Source organism: Myxocyprinus asiaticus, chromosome 27, assembly GCF_019703515.2.
Source record: "Myxocyprinus asiaticus isolate MX2 ecotype Aquarium Trade chromosome 27, UBuf_Myxa_2, whole genome shotgun sequence".
Lineage (NCBI taxonomy): Eukaryota > Metazoa > Chordata > Actinopteri > Cypriniformes > Catostomidae > Myxocyprinus > Myxocyprinus asiaticus.
Window position 1 is genome coordinate 29,109,452 of NC_059370.1, and position 16,237 is coordinate 29,125,688.

General features: G+C 39.2%; 1 protein-coding gene across 1 annotated transcript in view; it reads left to right on the forward strand.

Annotated features, from left to right (window-relative positions):
- Positions 1 to 16,237, forward strand: part of LOC127418266 (glypican-3-like) — a 188,896-nt gene that overhangs the window by 19,766 nt on the left and 152,893 nt on the right. The window contains exon 2 of the mRNA XM_051658773.1: positions 10,196 to 10,357. Within this exon, the coding sequence (XP_051514733.1) occupies positions 10,196 to 10,357 (162 nt within the window). The remainder of the gene's footprint in view (positions 1 to 10,195; positions 10,358 to 16,237) is intronic.

Below are 16,237 nucleotides of genomic sequence, written 5' to 3' on the forward strand. Positions count from 1 at the left end.
CATATTGTGGTGCAGTATATAGGTGATCAGAGAGTGTTTTACTTGCCGTTTATGGTTTTTTATGTTATATGTTGTAAATTGGTTTATTTACCCATTTTCCCTTTTCCCCATATGGTGATTTCTTAGACATTTTGTCTTCCCATTTTTGAACGGGATTTAAAAATTGGAAGCACTTAAATCTCCTGCATTTTTAATCTGTGCTACAGTCTATTTAGTTATTTCAATCAGCAAACTTGTAGAGTAAATTTTTATGGTTCCTTTTTGGATTTGGATTCTTGTCTTTGATGATGAGCTGGCAGGGAGTGTGAATCCCAATTTAATGTGCAATAGTTCATTCAGCAATCTTTCAGTACAAATGACTGAACCTGACTGGATGACTAAACATAGCATGCAGGTACATTAAGTTCTTTCAAGACCAAGACGGAAAATACAGACTTTGTTTTTGGATTTCTGTGGGAATTTTGATGGAAAATCTGCTGGATTCTGTGGAATGGGTTTAAAGGGATAGTTCAACCAAACATTATAATTCTCTCATCATTTACTCACCCTCATGCCATCCCAGATATGTATGAATTTCTTTCTTCTACAGAACACAAGTTAAGATTTTTAGAAAAATATTTCAGCTCTGTACGTCCATACAATGCAACTGAATGGTGGCAAGAACTTTGAATCTCCAAAAATCACAGTGGTTAAATCCATATCTTCTGAAGCAATATTAAAGGTATGAGTGAGAAACAGAGCAATATTCAAGTCTTTTTTCTTTTCTTTTTTTTTTATGAAGCATTTTTACTTTTACTTTTTCACCCAAAAAACAAAAGAAGAAGAATGGGGAAGTGAGATTTAGTGGTGAGTAAATGATAAGAGAATTTTCATTTTTGGGTAAACTATCCTTTTAAACATGGTAAAACTTGTTAAACAGAGCTGAGAGTACTACACACTTGGTCAACATGATCATATGGGAAGTTAAAAGGTTGCTACCGAATGTACCAGTACACTTACATCAACCGAGTTACTGACATACGGCATCTAACATAAAATTTTTTACATCAGTTTAAATACGTTTACCCATTTACCGTGGCACGACTGATTACGCGTTACATTAGCAGCAACTGAGGCTTGGGTTCTTGTCCCACATTAAAACCACGAAGTTATCGCAATCACAAATTCAATGACTAGCACGATTCAGAGGTTGTATTTTCTCTCAGAGATGACATATTTACTCCACTGGCAGTTAGGTTTGGTGTTATGGTTTAGGGGGTAGTAAATAAAAAAAATATGTTTTTAAAAAAGCATGCATTCCTCTTCACTGTAATACATAAGTTACAACTAAAAACTACTTGCTTTACAACTCGCTTCTGGCGAGCTTACACAATACATTAAAAAACACCTTTGACTTTGGTCTAGTTTCGACCTACTGTCACTGAATTCACAGTTTGATCAGTCTGTGTAGTAGCTGAAGGCATTATTTTTTTTTGTTATTAACATTTTTATTGATTCATAAATTAACACAAAAAATACAACAACATATATATAATGAATCAAACACTTTAAACATTAAACCCCCACTATATCCCCTCCCCCTACCAAACTCTCAACCCACCCTGACCCCCCCACGAACACCCCTGTGGTCAATAGAATATAGACACACACACAGAAAAACTAAAACAACAACATAAAATAACATACAATAATCAAGTATAATAAAAAAATAAATTAAAAAAAAAAAAAAACCCTAAACTCTAAATTACTCCCTCCACCGCCCCACCTCGAGATTCCCTCAAAAATGCTAAATAATTGCCCCATTTCTTATTATAAGATTCCCTAGCCCCCATCCTAATGCTCGACCCCTCCTCGAAGGCAGCCACCCTCCCCATCTCCACGCACCACTCCGGGAACGAGGGTGCTCCATCCGACCTCCAACTCCTCAAAATAACCTGCCTACCAATCATCACACTGGTCAAAACCCAGTCCTTCATGTACTTATCTACCAAATCCATGATCTCACTATCTCCTAAAATACAGAGTCTGGGGCAGAACGAGACCTGAGTGCCCAACACATCACACACAAAACTTTGCACCTTCAGCCAAAATTCTTGGATCTTAAGGCACCCCCAAAAAACATGGATGGTGTCTCCATCTTCAGTATGGCATCGCCAGCAGATGGGTGTGTCCTTAAGACCAAGCCTATACAATCTAGAGGGGGTCCAATAAAATCTATGTAAAATATTAAATTGCATAAGGCGAACCCTTGCATCTCTAGATGCAGACTTTATGTTTTTTAGAATCCTTGCCCACACTCCCTCCTCCAATAACAAATTAAATCTTCCTCCCATAATCTTTTGAGAGAATTTAAAGCTCCGTCCCCCAGACTCTGAATTAACAGGGAGTAATACACCGATGCCTCATGACCCTTCCCAAAAGCAGCAATCACCACTTCTAGAGTATCTGCCGCTCTAGGGGGGTGTATGCTACTCCCAAAAACAGAGCAGAGCAGGTGGCGCAGCTGTAAATACTTATAGAATTGAGATCTGGGAATCCCAAAATGTTGAATCAAATTTTCAATAGATCGCAATACTCCACCCTCATATAGGTCACCAAGTGTATTAACCCCCCTCACAATCCAATCTGACCAACAGAAAGGGGACTTATTAATACATAGTTTAGGGTTCAGCCATATGCTCGAGGCTACGTTTAAATAAATATCAGAATTAAACACTCTGGACACTTTTGTCCATAACGAGTGCAAATGCAAAATAACAGTGTGCGACTTAACCTCTCCAGCTAGTTTAATCAAAAGGCAGGGCTTTTCAATACAAAACCAGGGAGGAGCTCTCTCAGGTAGAAGCGACCAATGAACCAAATGTCCAAGACTGAATGCATAATAATAAAATAAAATCTTGGGTAGGCTTGACCCACCTTTGTCAATTGGCCAATGTAACTTACTGAAATTTAACCTGGGACGTTTACCATTCCAAATGAAGGACTTTGCTATGCTATTAAATTGCTTGAAATAAAAGAAGGGGACATCTTCAGGGAGAGATTGTAGCAGGTAGTTAAATTTTGGAATACAATTCATTTTAATAACATTAACCTTCCCAGTCATCGATAAGTGTAATGAAGCCCACCTGTCCACATCATTCGAAAACATTTTTATTAAGGGATCAAAATTAACGCTGACTAAATCAGACAAATTTGCAGGGAATAAAATTCCCAAATACTTAATTCCCTGTTTGGGCCACTGGAAGGCACCCGGCTGGAAGGCCATTAATGGACAGTATGCTGTCAATGCCAAAGCTTTGGATTTAGACCAACTGACTTTGTATCCTGAGAATTTGAAAAAGGAGTTAATAATTCTGTGGAGGCAAGGCATAGATCTAGTAGGGTTGGAGACGAATAATAAAATATCATCTGCGTAAAGCAGAAGCTTATGCGCCACACCTCCCGCCGTCACCCCTGAAAAATCATCCTCCTTTCTTATCGTGACTGCTAATGGTTTCAGGGCAAGACAGAACAATAATGGGGAAAGAAGGCAACCCTGCCGGGTGCCCCTTTCCAGAGTAAAATAATCTGAAATTAACCCATTTGTTTGCACCGCTGCTACAGGGTGTCTATAAAGTAACTTAATCCAACCAATAACTGTACTCCCGAACCCATACCTTTCCAAAATCTTAAAAAGATAATCCCATTCTACCATATCAAACGCCTTTTCGGCATCAAGAGAGATGGCAGCAACTGGAGATTGATCATTCACTACTGACCACATGATATTGATGAGACGCATAATATTATCAGAATAGCTACGGCCTCGAATAAACCCCACCTGATCTATATATATAAGTGATGTCATAACATTACTTAATCAATTAGCCAGAATTTTGGACAAAATGTTTACATCTAACTGGATCAGGGAGATTGGACAGTAACTTTTACACTCGCTTGGATCTTTGTCCTTTTTTTAGAATCAGACTGATCCGGGCTTGTGTCATGGTTGGCGGAAGCTTTCCATTCTTTAATGATTCTGTATTAACTTCTAACAAAAGTGGAGCCAGTTCTGTAGCATAAGATTTGAAAAACTCAGAGGAAAAGCCGTCAGGCCCCGGAGACTTGCCTGTAGGCAAGGCTTTAATTACCTCATCAAGCTCCTCCAAGGTTATCTCAGAATCAAGATAATTTTTTTGCACAGTCATCAGTTTAGGGAGATCTAATGGTTCCACAAAGTTTCTAATATCTTCATCAGTGGATGAAGACGTGGAACCATAGAGATCAAGATAGAACTCTTTAAAGGCATTATTAATATCAATAGCCGAGGTAAATATTCCACCACTAGCAGATTTCACTGAGGGAATGATAGAAAAAGACTCTCTCTGCTTTATATATCTAGCCAAAAGTTTTCCTGCTTTGTCACCCGACTCAAAGTATGACTGTCTTGCCCTGAATAACCAAAACTCCATGACAAAATAGTACTATATCTGTATTTCAATTGGGTCAATTCTCTGAGGCCATCAGATGACATACGCTGCTTCAGCTCTGCCTCGGAACTTTTAATATTTCCTTCCAACTCCACAAGTTCTTGTGCTTTGTATTTTTTAATGAATGAGGCATACTGTATGATCCGACCCCTAAGAACCGCCTTAAGTGCCTCCCAAGCCACGCCCACAGAGGATACTGAGGACCAGTTGGTCTCCATATAAATACTGATTTCAGTCTTTAACATTTGTTGGACATCAGGATTTTGCAAAAGGGACACATAAAGGCGCCAGCTGTATGATTTCTTTTTCTCTGTATATGGCAACACCTTTAAACTCACCAGAGCATGATCTGAGACTAAGATATTTCCAATTGAGCAATCAACAACAGATGAAATGAGGGATTTGGATATAAAAAAAGAATCTATTCTAGAATAAATCTTATGGACTGATGAAAAAAATGTATAGTCCCTACCAGATGGGTTCAAAAGTCTCCAAATATCTGTAAGACCAAGATTTTTACACATCCTGTGAAGTGTCAATGTTGCTCTAGGGGACTTACACACTTTTGTTTCACTATGATCAAGGACTGAGTCCATCAAAAGATTAAAGTCTCCTCGCAATATTATATCGTGAGGTGTGCCAGTGGCTTGCAGCATCCCTTCAAGATCTATAAAAAAGCCCTGATCATCAGCGTTAGGAGAGTAAATATTAGCCAAAATCAACTTTTGCCCTTGAATTTCAGCTAAAACAATAATGACTCTTCCTAATTGATTCCAAGTTCTGACAGAGGAAGTGTGACTATTTTTTAATTTTAGTAGGAAAATCTTTTGCAGTTGTTGCATTTAAAATCTAAAGTGGTTTGATGTTTAATGCTTATTTATAAAAGACTCTTATTTGAGCCAGCACTAGAAAAAACATGTCCACCTCATATCTTCCCAAATTTTTCAGCTTCCTGCGGGGAGAGATGTGTTTCTCGAAGAAACACTATATCATATTTCTTATGTTTAAGAAAATAAATAACTTTCCTTCTTTTTATGGGGTGCCCCAACCCATTTACATTCCATGTGGAGAGAGACAATCCACTCATATTAACATTTGACATTTTGATATAGTAGAAAAAATAAATTGTATGTCAAAAACAAAATTATACAGACCACATTCCCTATTAGTGAAACAATCAAACCCCGAACTTCCCCCCGAACAAAACAAACAGAAAAAAGAAAAACGTGCGCTTCAACCCCACGCACGACAGCGCCAACTGGTGACAATCCCTCTAAACTCAAAAGGTCCATGAACGCCCACGAGTCCCCACGGCAACTTTGCCATCGGATTACTAAATTTTGCCTCACAAATTTGTGAGGCAAAATTACATAACAGAAAATACTTTGTAAAATAAACCCCAGTCATTAGGAAAAATGAACACACAAAGAATGTGTAGATTCATTCACAGAACTGTCTCAAAGGTGTGATCTTCCACAAAACAAATTCCAGCTGATATAAAACCGTTCAGATTCCTCGGACAGACAAACGAATGTTCAGTGAGCCAGCTGTTATGAGTTCAACGGATGAAGTAATCATTCCAGTGTCCCGTAAAAATACTCAACAAAACAAACCACAGCCAGCAGAAGGAATAAGCACGAAGAACGGACAGATTAATCCACAGCTGTTCCAAATGAGTGTTATTCAATAAAACAAGCTCCAGCCGCTAGGCGGAACCAACACAAAAAGAAACAAAACCGGCATCCCGGTTCCCCGGATGGTCGAGTCAATTCACTCGGGGGCCGCATAAAAGTATATACCATGACTTACACAATCCGTCAACTTTATAAAAGACATCCTTTGTGTGAGCATGTAGATATTTTGCAGTCATCCGCAGTGTCCACCCCCAAACGGGCCTGGAACTTCAATGCAAAAGTAATCTTTCGTCAATGCAAAAGTCTCTTCAAGGAAAAGTGTTACTCACAAAACGAGCTCCAGTTGCTCGGCGGAGCCAATGTAGTTTACTCAGCCAGTGATTCAATAAAAGACATTGCCTGATTTGGACATGTAAATACTTTGCGACTGACCTTCATTTCTATTCTCAATTTGGCCGGGAACATCAGAGCAAACGAGATCTTTTTCTGATGTAAGAGTTTCTTACATTCCTTGAACCGATCGCGTTTCTCTCTTGTCGAGTTCGCAAAGTCCGGGAACAAGAAAATATTATGGTTCCTCCAAGAAAGCTTCCCTTTGCTCCTCGCCTGGCGCAACACCAGATCTTTTTCGGATGATCTGAGAAATCTGTCCAGAATCGATCGGGGCCCGTCTCCCTCAGCAGATCTGTGAGCAGGGACTCTGTGAGCTCGCTCGATTTCCAGCTTGTGGCATGTTATGTTGAGAAAAAAAGTTTTCGGGAAAAGCTCGTCTAGGAATTTCACCATATCTCTGCCCTCCTCATGCTCAGGAATTCCAACAATTCGAACATTATTCCTGCAGCTTCTATTCTCAAGATCTTCAAGCTTTTCAAGAATATGTTCCAGATCAACTTTGGTCGTGGGTGGATTAGCGGTTAATTCCCTCTCCGAAGATTCCAGAAAATCGATTCGTTTCTCAGCATCCGACACTCTTGTAACTATCTCAGAGAATTTTATTTCCATCGCCATAATCAATCGACGTATTACAATCAGATCCTCCAAGTCAGCAAGAACCTTCGTCAACATCACCGACATGTTGGACAACTGATGCTGGATCTCCTCTCCCGCCGTGCCATCCAAATCGAGTCCCCTGTTGGGACTTTAATCCTGAACACATAAGTGTCTTTTAATGTCTCTAGAGCCCGAGGATTTTGACTTCTTTGCCATGTTTTGCCTCAAAGAGCAAATGTGTAACTGGGTGTATCAAATTTCACCAAATTATAACATGAAAATAATAAAAAATTTAGCAAAGTGCGCAGAGCTCGTCGCTCATACGTCTGCTTCTTGCATGACGTCATGTGACCTCCAGCTGAAGGCATTATTAAATTAGTCAAAATATTTAATAACTGAACATGTAAGGGATGAAGGATTTAGAGAATTTTATGAGTGACAGGCATTCTAATTCTTCAGTTATTCTGTGCTCAGCTTGTTGTTGTAATGATTAGCAGAGATGAGAGACGATGGATCTACACGCAAGCTTTTTAATGGAGATGATGAAAAAAGAGAACATAAACAACGATCAAAGGAACATATCAGGAAACATAAGAACTGACAATAAGTGAGTGAAACTAGAGGGTATATGTACAAACAGATGATTGATGATGGAACAGGGAACAGGTGAGGAAGATGGGGAACAGATGGCTGTGATGGGGGCAGTGCAACATGGGAAATGTAATATGGGGCAAACTAACAGCAGAAAACAATAACCATGTCAAAATAAGAGTCCTTATGAACAGAAAGATAACAAACTGTGACAGTTGTCCTCTTTATGTATGAATTACATCTATCTTTCAAGCCTTATTCATTGAACTACTCCCCCATTCCCAGTCCTAACTGTTGCTGGTCACTATTGGGAACAATCAACATGTTCCTTAGGTCTTTTCCATGAGGAACCATGCTATCTGAGATCATTAGGCTGTGAATCTTTACCCTGTTTCATTTTAAACACATACCTTTTAGTCTGACATCTCACAATAGTTATGACAATACTCCAAAGTGCTGCAAAAAGGCTCTTTTAAACAGAGCAGTGACACTTTCATCTCTGCCCAGACTGTGTTATGCCCTCCTTTTCTCATACTCATCATCATCTTCTTTGTCTGTGTAAACTGGAGCATCGGGACTTGAAGTTTGTTTACAGCACTATCAATCAATATTGCCACCTCCACCCCCTCAGGTAGCTGACAAACACACACTTCATTTGGCTACAGTTTAACAGTGCTGCTCTGAGATGCATGAGATGACAGAGAGGCAAAGTGCGTGAAAACAAAGTCGTACATAGAATGTTCTTTCAAAATAATAATGGGAATGAGATTCAGTAGGAATGTAAGGGCTGCTGCCTTGTGAAATGGAAGATCTCTCCTTGCATGTGTAATCAGAAGATAATTGGCCACATTTCAAAAAGTGGAACAGTGGCCCCAGGGAAAACATTTGCAATAATTCCTCGGATTTTCAGTGAAATCAAAGCAGATCTTTCCTAGTCCTGGTTCTCATGCAGAGAGAAACTGTTTGACCTGAATGTCCAAGAGCAAAGGAATTCCACAGTGCATTCATTCAGAGTTTGCCTGAAATGTCCTTTTACATGTGTTATTTACAAGTTAATAGATGTTGGTCATTTGATTCCAAGTTCTGACAGAGGAAGTGTGAATATTTTTTCATTTTAGTAGGAAAATCTTTTGCAGTTGTTGCATTTAAAATCTAAAGTGGTTTGATGTTTAATGCTTATTTATAAAAGGTGCTAATAAATTAATCAATGCAAATGAATTTTTTTTATGATTTAGGTCATGTCCAACTCACAGAATAAAATCTGATTTAACACATGGGACTTAATCAGACAGACTTAGGCATTGGTCATTTTAATTTTCTGTATCCTTGATGTTTGATTCAACAGAGATCAGATTGCCTCACTCTCTTTCCACTCCCACAGGACATTAAAATTTTTAGATTATAATTCATATATAAGCCAAGAACTAAAGCACCTTCCTACAGAGAACATATTCCTCAATAGACTTTTCTCTCCTTCAAAAGAACCGGCAAATCCAATTATGCCTCTTTTATAGATAACCTTCAAAACTCAATTCCAGTATAACGGATGTCAACAAATCACCCGTCACCCCTTCATTGAGTTGATCCCACTAAACAAGACATTGCTGTCAATGTATTTATGTTTGCCTGTTCAGATCTGTCTTTTTCTTCCAACTCACATGGGGGGTTTCACTGTTTCAGGCTCTAAATGGTCCTATTTTGCATAGTAACAGTCTCTTGAGGCAAGATGTTTTTTATACCTTCCCTGATTATCTTGTTCTTCTCTAATGAGTATTTGTTCTGTTCTAATCAGTTTGGCATAAGGAAAGAAGATGAAATGCCTTGATCAGAGACTGAATAACACATTTCAATTAACTACCAGGTATTTATTTTGTTGCAGGTTTTCTGTACCATGCGGTGACGTCTTGCATGACATAAATAACACTCTAATATTTGTACCAGTTTACAAATTTTTTACAGCTATATCATTTGAACCGGAATGTCGATGTAAGGGCTAAATCTTCTAAATAAAGAAAATACAACATTGTAACTATTTTAGCCCCTGTTTCGGAACAAATCAAGTAAGCTACAAGTCTGAAAATGTCCTAAATCACTCTATTACAATTGTTTATGCTTATGTGGTACTCAAGTTTTTATTTCAGCAAGCTCCACATGACAGGCTATCAGAAAGAGGGAGAGTTTTGGTGAGTTGGAATGTTTGTCACCACCCCACCATTTTGTATCGGCAATTGTGTCATACCTCTGACTGAAGAGAGCAAGATCTCAGCAAAAAAAGTCTGCATGTTTGACACCTTTGACCAAAATCGAGTTGTTTGGAGTCTGCTAGTGTGGCGCTGGCTTCAACAATGTGCTCTGTAAAAGCAAACTATTTGCTGCAGGCAGCTTGACTTTCTTCAAACACTCTTTCAGAACACATTTACAAAGTGCTGCAGTCTGTTTACTTCTTTATTGTGTTGACTGTAGCAAATTCTGGGTCTTTCTCATGTTCTCTTATTCTCTTCCATTCTTTAGGCTCAGATCTGCAGGTATGCCAGCCGAAAGGCCTGACTTGCTGCTCTCGGAAAATGGAGGAGCGCTACCTGCTTGTTGCCAAACAGAATATGGAGTCCAGCCTCCAGGCCACCAGTGCTCAGCTCAAAGTACTTATCATTCAAAACGCTGCCCTGTTTCAAGGTAAGTTCCCTCAACAGCACAATAACAAGCATAGCACTGTTTTGGATCAACTTTAAGTTGGAAATGCAGTGTGGGATTTTTCCTGTAATGGGCAAAAATGTAGGTGTGCAAATATTATTATATATTTGTTTGCTTAAACTGTTTATGGCATTACACGTTGACAGCTTATTAAGCATAATCGACTGTGCCGGCCCTGCCTATTAAGCGACATATGCGACTGCATAGGGCTCCCGCGTCCACGGGTTCAGTATAGCCAAATAATTATTTGCAATATTGTAAATAGCACTGGGCACACATCCCAGCTATATGCACGCCAATAGTCAGATAAAACCTGTCAAAACTATTAAAAATGGAAAAAAGACATGGAGAGATAGGTATGTGAATTTGACTTCTTTAGTCAAAGATCTTATGTAGCGACTTTAGTTAGTGAGCTGATTAGTTGCATGGGTGATCTGGGTTCAAGTTCAGCTTTTGCTAATTTCACTATTCTCCCCTTATCAATCCATATAAGCAAAGACAGGCAGTGGCTGTGCACGCCAATGAAAAGTCATTTATTTTAAATAAAAATGAACACAAAAGGTGAAAATAAAGCATCTAAGGGGAGAGTGATATCACTGAAAGTAAATGTGGTGTTCTCATCATGATCAAGGGGCTTACTGAAGGTTGGGTAGTGCAGTGAAGGGGGTGGATGGGCATATGCACGCCTTTCTCGGTCTGAAACGCGTGGATGGCAGCTTTTTCCGGTGGCTCGGCATCCCACAGGCCGGCGGAAAGCAAAGGTCATGGCGGTGACTCGGTTACCTGTTTACGGGACCTGAAGAGATCACTCTCTCTAAAGTTGCGCTCAGCATTTAAATACAGCTTTGACATGGTACCATTATGTGACAAATCATGTATGTTTCTTCCCATTGCCAGCGATGTAGTTCTGTCACAATACTTATAATACACACAGTTCTCATAAGATTATATACTGTTTTATTATACACCATGGTGCAAATAGCATATGGCACTATTTACAGAAATCTACTGTAGCCTACCACACCTTAATTTGGTAATTGAATTAGTTCTTATTCATTTGCATAGAATTTCATTAAATATATTTATTAATTTGTACAAGTGATGTGTGTTTGTTTTTTGTTTTTTTGTACTTCTGAAGTAGTTATGTCTGTGCTGATAAACTACAGTTGATAATTTTGCAATTTTAAGCATTATGCTTTTGAATAAATAGACTTGTTTGTTTGCACAATTTAAACTTGCTTAGTTATTGATTTTGGGTGTGTTTGGATAGGTGTACTTGTAGGTATGGGGACCCCATTTTGAAAATCTGCTCAGGGCCCCCAAAATACTAGGACTGTTCCTGATAATCGATGTAAGATTGTGTGTGTAAACGTGCGCATTGACTTCTCTGATTGGTGAATCTTGTCACCAGTTTTGTGAGTAGTTTAGTACTACTTTGACTGATGTTTCTACTTGGCACATTGATTACACCATAAATTAGTGTGCTCATATAGGTTCTCCATTACATGGTTGTTGTAAGAGTAGTCACACTACTGTGGCCCAAAAATTCTGACACAGCCAAAACTCCAATGCAACCGACCCAAAATTTCAATAGCGCCTTATGGCGAAATATATTTTTGACAATATGCAAATGTTGTCGCAAAATCGTGGCTAAAATCATACAGTGTGCCATACAAATCAGAAATATGGAATTGAAAAATGGATACAGTTTGCAGCTTGCACCCAAAGTAAATGGAAAGTGGCAGACACCTTGATTGATAAATGGATCTCCCTAAATTGTCAATTAAATGAATTGTGTAATTTGGCAGGAGTGGGTTGCCACTACTAATTGCATTACACTAACCATGTTAGAGTGGTGGATTTGGCCCTGTGTGTTCACTGAGGTGGTTCAATGCTAATTGCTTCAGCATTAGGCCTGAGAGAAATCCTCAAACAACCCACAAAATTTCTAAAATGTGCTCTTGTCTCATCTTGTTTTTCCGCTGCACGCTCCCACTGGGAATAGTGAGCAGGCCTTGTTTGCAATCTTCTGTGCTCCTCTCCCCATTCCTTTCTGATTCTTTTGTACTTTTCGTGGCTGACACAGATCAAAGGGCTGTGCTCTCCACTCCAACATCCTCCATCCCTTTCGCAAACTCTACTCCCATCAGCCCCTACTGCCCCTCCCCGCACTAGCCTGGCTTTCTCACACACACCGTGCAGCGCCAAAGATGCAGATCTTTGAAGACAACTTTGCAAAACAATCATAAAAGTTAAGAGGCTCTGTCAGAGGGAGTTTTTCAGGGCACTTAGTGATGTGCGCTGTGCACCAGTTTTCAGGACCGTCATCGGTCTCATATCGGATTTAGTCACAGTGTGTCTCTTTTGATTCATGTCACTGGCTCGGTTAAAAGCTTCCAAAATCTTTAATGTAATCAGCCATTGGGTGGTGAAAGAGAGACATGAGGAAAGTGTTTTGGAGAAATCTTTCCACACTTTGTGATTCAGGCCATCCTTACATCCATCCAATCAGTGGTCAGCTGATCCATACATAGGATGTAAAACGATTAGAAATTTTCCATCATTCTATCCCTAACTGCATCATTTTATGGCTTTTGGCGCTTTGGCAAAGCAACCTTTTTTGCTAAAAAGTGTGTGTGGGGGGGAATTATATCTTTTTCTAAAAAGTGGGGGGACATGTCCTCCCCAGCTTGCAGAGGTTACAAAGAAGCTAGGATAATATCAGATCACAGTTTAATATCATTACATGATTTAGAAGCTGTTAGCTGTAGCACTAGGGACGTGAGTTATATGCATAATGTGGTACAGAATGCCACTCTTGACCTCTTTCATGAGACGAAAGTGATATTTCTTAGAGGAACTAATGTTGCATTTGTTGTTTCATCCATCTCTTAGAATAGTGATCATTATATATTGAGTGTCACACAATTACTTAAACAGACATACCTATTGAAATGAACAGTATGTGTTATGAAAATAATGTTTTTATTGATTGATATTTAAACATCTCAGAAATTATCTATTATATGAAGTTAAGTGAGGACATTAATCTACACCATGTTAGTTAGATCTCTATACACAATGCCAACTGTTGATGTGAACTGGTGATTAATGAAATGCTGGAGGAAATCATTTAGAGCTAAAGATGGAAGCCAGACCCTGGGTGGAAATCCGAGTCATTTAGGTGTTTTGGTCTCACATGTCATTCAGATTGACAGACAGCACTGATTCCTGTTTGTGGGACAGAGAGAGATCTGCAGTGCCGCTCTGAGCTGCTTTTAGCCACTTAGGAAAGGTACACAGCATGTAAATGACACCAGCTCTTTTCTATTCGGAAACATATTAACAGGTAATCCCCATTTCAAAGAAAGTAATATAAAAAGAGAGTCATGCTTAATTTATCCATTTTCTCTGCCTTAGATCCACCCTTGAAAGACTTGGTCTGGGAATTGATGTGTGTGAGGCATAGAGAGCAAGAATGCATTCTGAGTGGGTGTCTCTGCTGCATAAAAATGACTCATAAAATAAGATCATTCTTAACTTTATTTATATAGTTCCTTATTAAACCAATTAGAATTTATGTTTAAACTCTAAAGAACATATAACTCAAAATAAGCTTAAAGGGGTCATGATATGCCTTTTTTATTATTTTAATGTTCCTTGAGGTTCACTTATAATATTAGTAAAAAAAATTTGCACAAAAAACTGTCATATATTTGTAAAACATGATAATTTTTCACCCTCATTCTGACCCTCTGTCAGAAATGCTGTTTTGCTGCTGCTTCTCCTTTAAGACTTGGCAGTAAACGCTCACTGCTCTTGAATGACCTGCTCACTTCTTGCCATCTTGCTGCTCTCTTTTACTAGATGGGCTACGGAAGTAATAAAGTAAAGTAGGCATTGATGTATTGTTGTGGAGGCGGTCTAATGCAAATGCCTACCACTGTGTGACATCACAATGTGGAGGAAGTAGAGAATGAGTTGTTTTGGCAGCTTGGTTTAAACAAATGCTTTTTTTTAAATATCAAGGCAAATGTGAATCCTCATGTCATGACCCTTTAAGAGGAGAAGTGTGTAGTTTCTTTCTCACTAGTGACACCAAATGGAATTGCAAAAACAATGAATGATTGAGTAGCTGTTAAGATAACGAACCCAAAGGGTTACCGTTCAGACTGAACGTGTTCTCGTGCTAAAAAAGGAGGAGGCTGTTCAACGAATAGAACAGAATGCAGGTGTCTCGAGACACGTTTTAAGAAGTTTAAGTTCCTAACTTGACATGGCATCTAAAAAACACACTGCTTCTGTGCGAGATGCTGGAAAAACAGCAAGAGTTGGCACAGTGGTCAAAGACATCCTTCTGCATGTTTACTTAGAAAAACAATTGAGAAATAATGCAGACGGACCTAATAATGAGTTCAGTGTGCACATCCCTAAATGTATTTAAAGGTGCACTCAGTAACTTTTTGCTTGTGTCATCTAGGACTTACAGTGACACCTATTGGTGTGGATGCAGCATCATTCAAAATCAATAGTTTTCAGTTACAGATGCCATTATAGAAATTCACTATTCACAATCAGCCATAATTAATTTAATCCAAGAGTAAAACTTTCCAATAACAAGAAGGTTACTGAGATTAAGCAAGCAGTATTCAGCTGGTCATGTGATTCTAAAATGGCAGCCCTCATGAGGGCACCCCTTCTACATGTAGAATAAAACAGCTTTTATAAGGATACTGATATGACTAGAGTCCTCATCTCATGTGAGTGGTCATGATTTTATACCTATGTTTCAAAATTACATGTAATTTCTTTAGGATTAAAACTTTTATATTGGGGAAAAAAATGACTGTGTGCACCTTTTAGACTTCATAGAAAATATGTTCTCTGCATGCCTGAAGTTTAAGATTTATGGTTAAGTATGTCTTTATTAGTCAAGCATTACACGATCACTCATCTCAGAAGATATCTGGTGACTATAGACATTGGGCCAGCCTGTGGTTTGTTTGCTACCAGGCCGTGCTGCTATACCTCAGTGAGCCACTTTAAGCACCAGTCATACTATCTTCACTATGACAGCAAGTAATCACAGGGTTTTTCAGTCGACACTGCATGTCCAATTCTCGTCCCAACCTTGTTAGTGCGGCACTCGATCTTAAGTGCTCTAGGCATCTGGCCTTAGTTTCATTCTGTTTTTTTCCCCTGTCTTGCTTTTTCCCGGCATACTCCTCTTGAAAACGAACCGCCTCGCTCTCTCGTCGGAGTCATTTAGCTCGTTGTCGAAGTTTCACCATAACCCAATAATGGCCAGGCTGGTGGAGAGCTGGACTAGGTATGAAAGCCATCTGAAGTTGTTTACTCACCGCCTAGGGTGAATTTAATACCTTAATGATGTTTAGAAATGGCTGTGCCATCTTGCAAACAAGCCCTTTGTGCCTTGTTTGCCTGATGAGTAAAAATATACTTGCCGTCACTGCATCTTTCGCTTGCAATTATAATTAGTTTTCTATCTCAAAGGCTCTGTGGATATTTCTGGGCTGGTGTCGTAGGGGAAAGTTGGGTCTTCGGTGCTTGACTGAATATGCAATGTCTAGTAGAGACTGATCCAGCATGGTGTAATCCTCAAAGTGATCTCTCTTCCCAGGCAGAAAAACTTGGAGAGGCTTGGGGAGTAAGGAACAGCTTAGAGAGCAACTTTGTCTCTGAAGGGAGGCTCTGTGTTCAGTCAAGACTCAGACTGCAGTCCCAGCAGACATACACAAACACTCCAATAGTCTGTTCTGGATGAGTGTTAACTACAGTGCAGTTAGTGAAGCTCTTCGGAGCCTTATGTGATCAGTAATCTATTGCTGCCCCAGTACCACT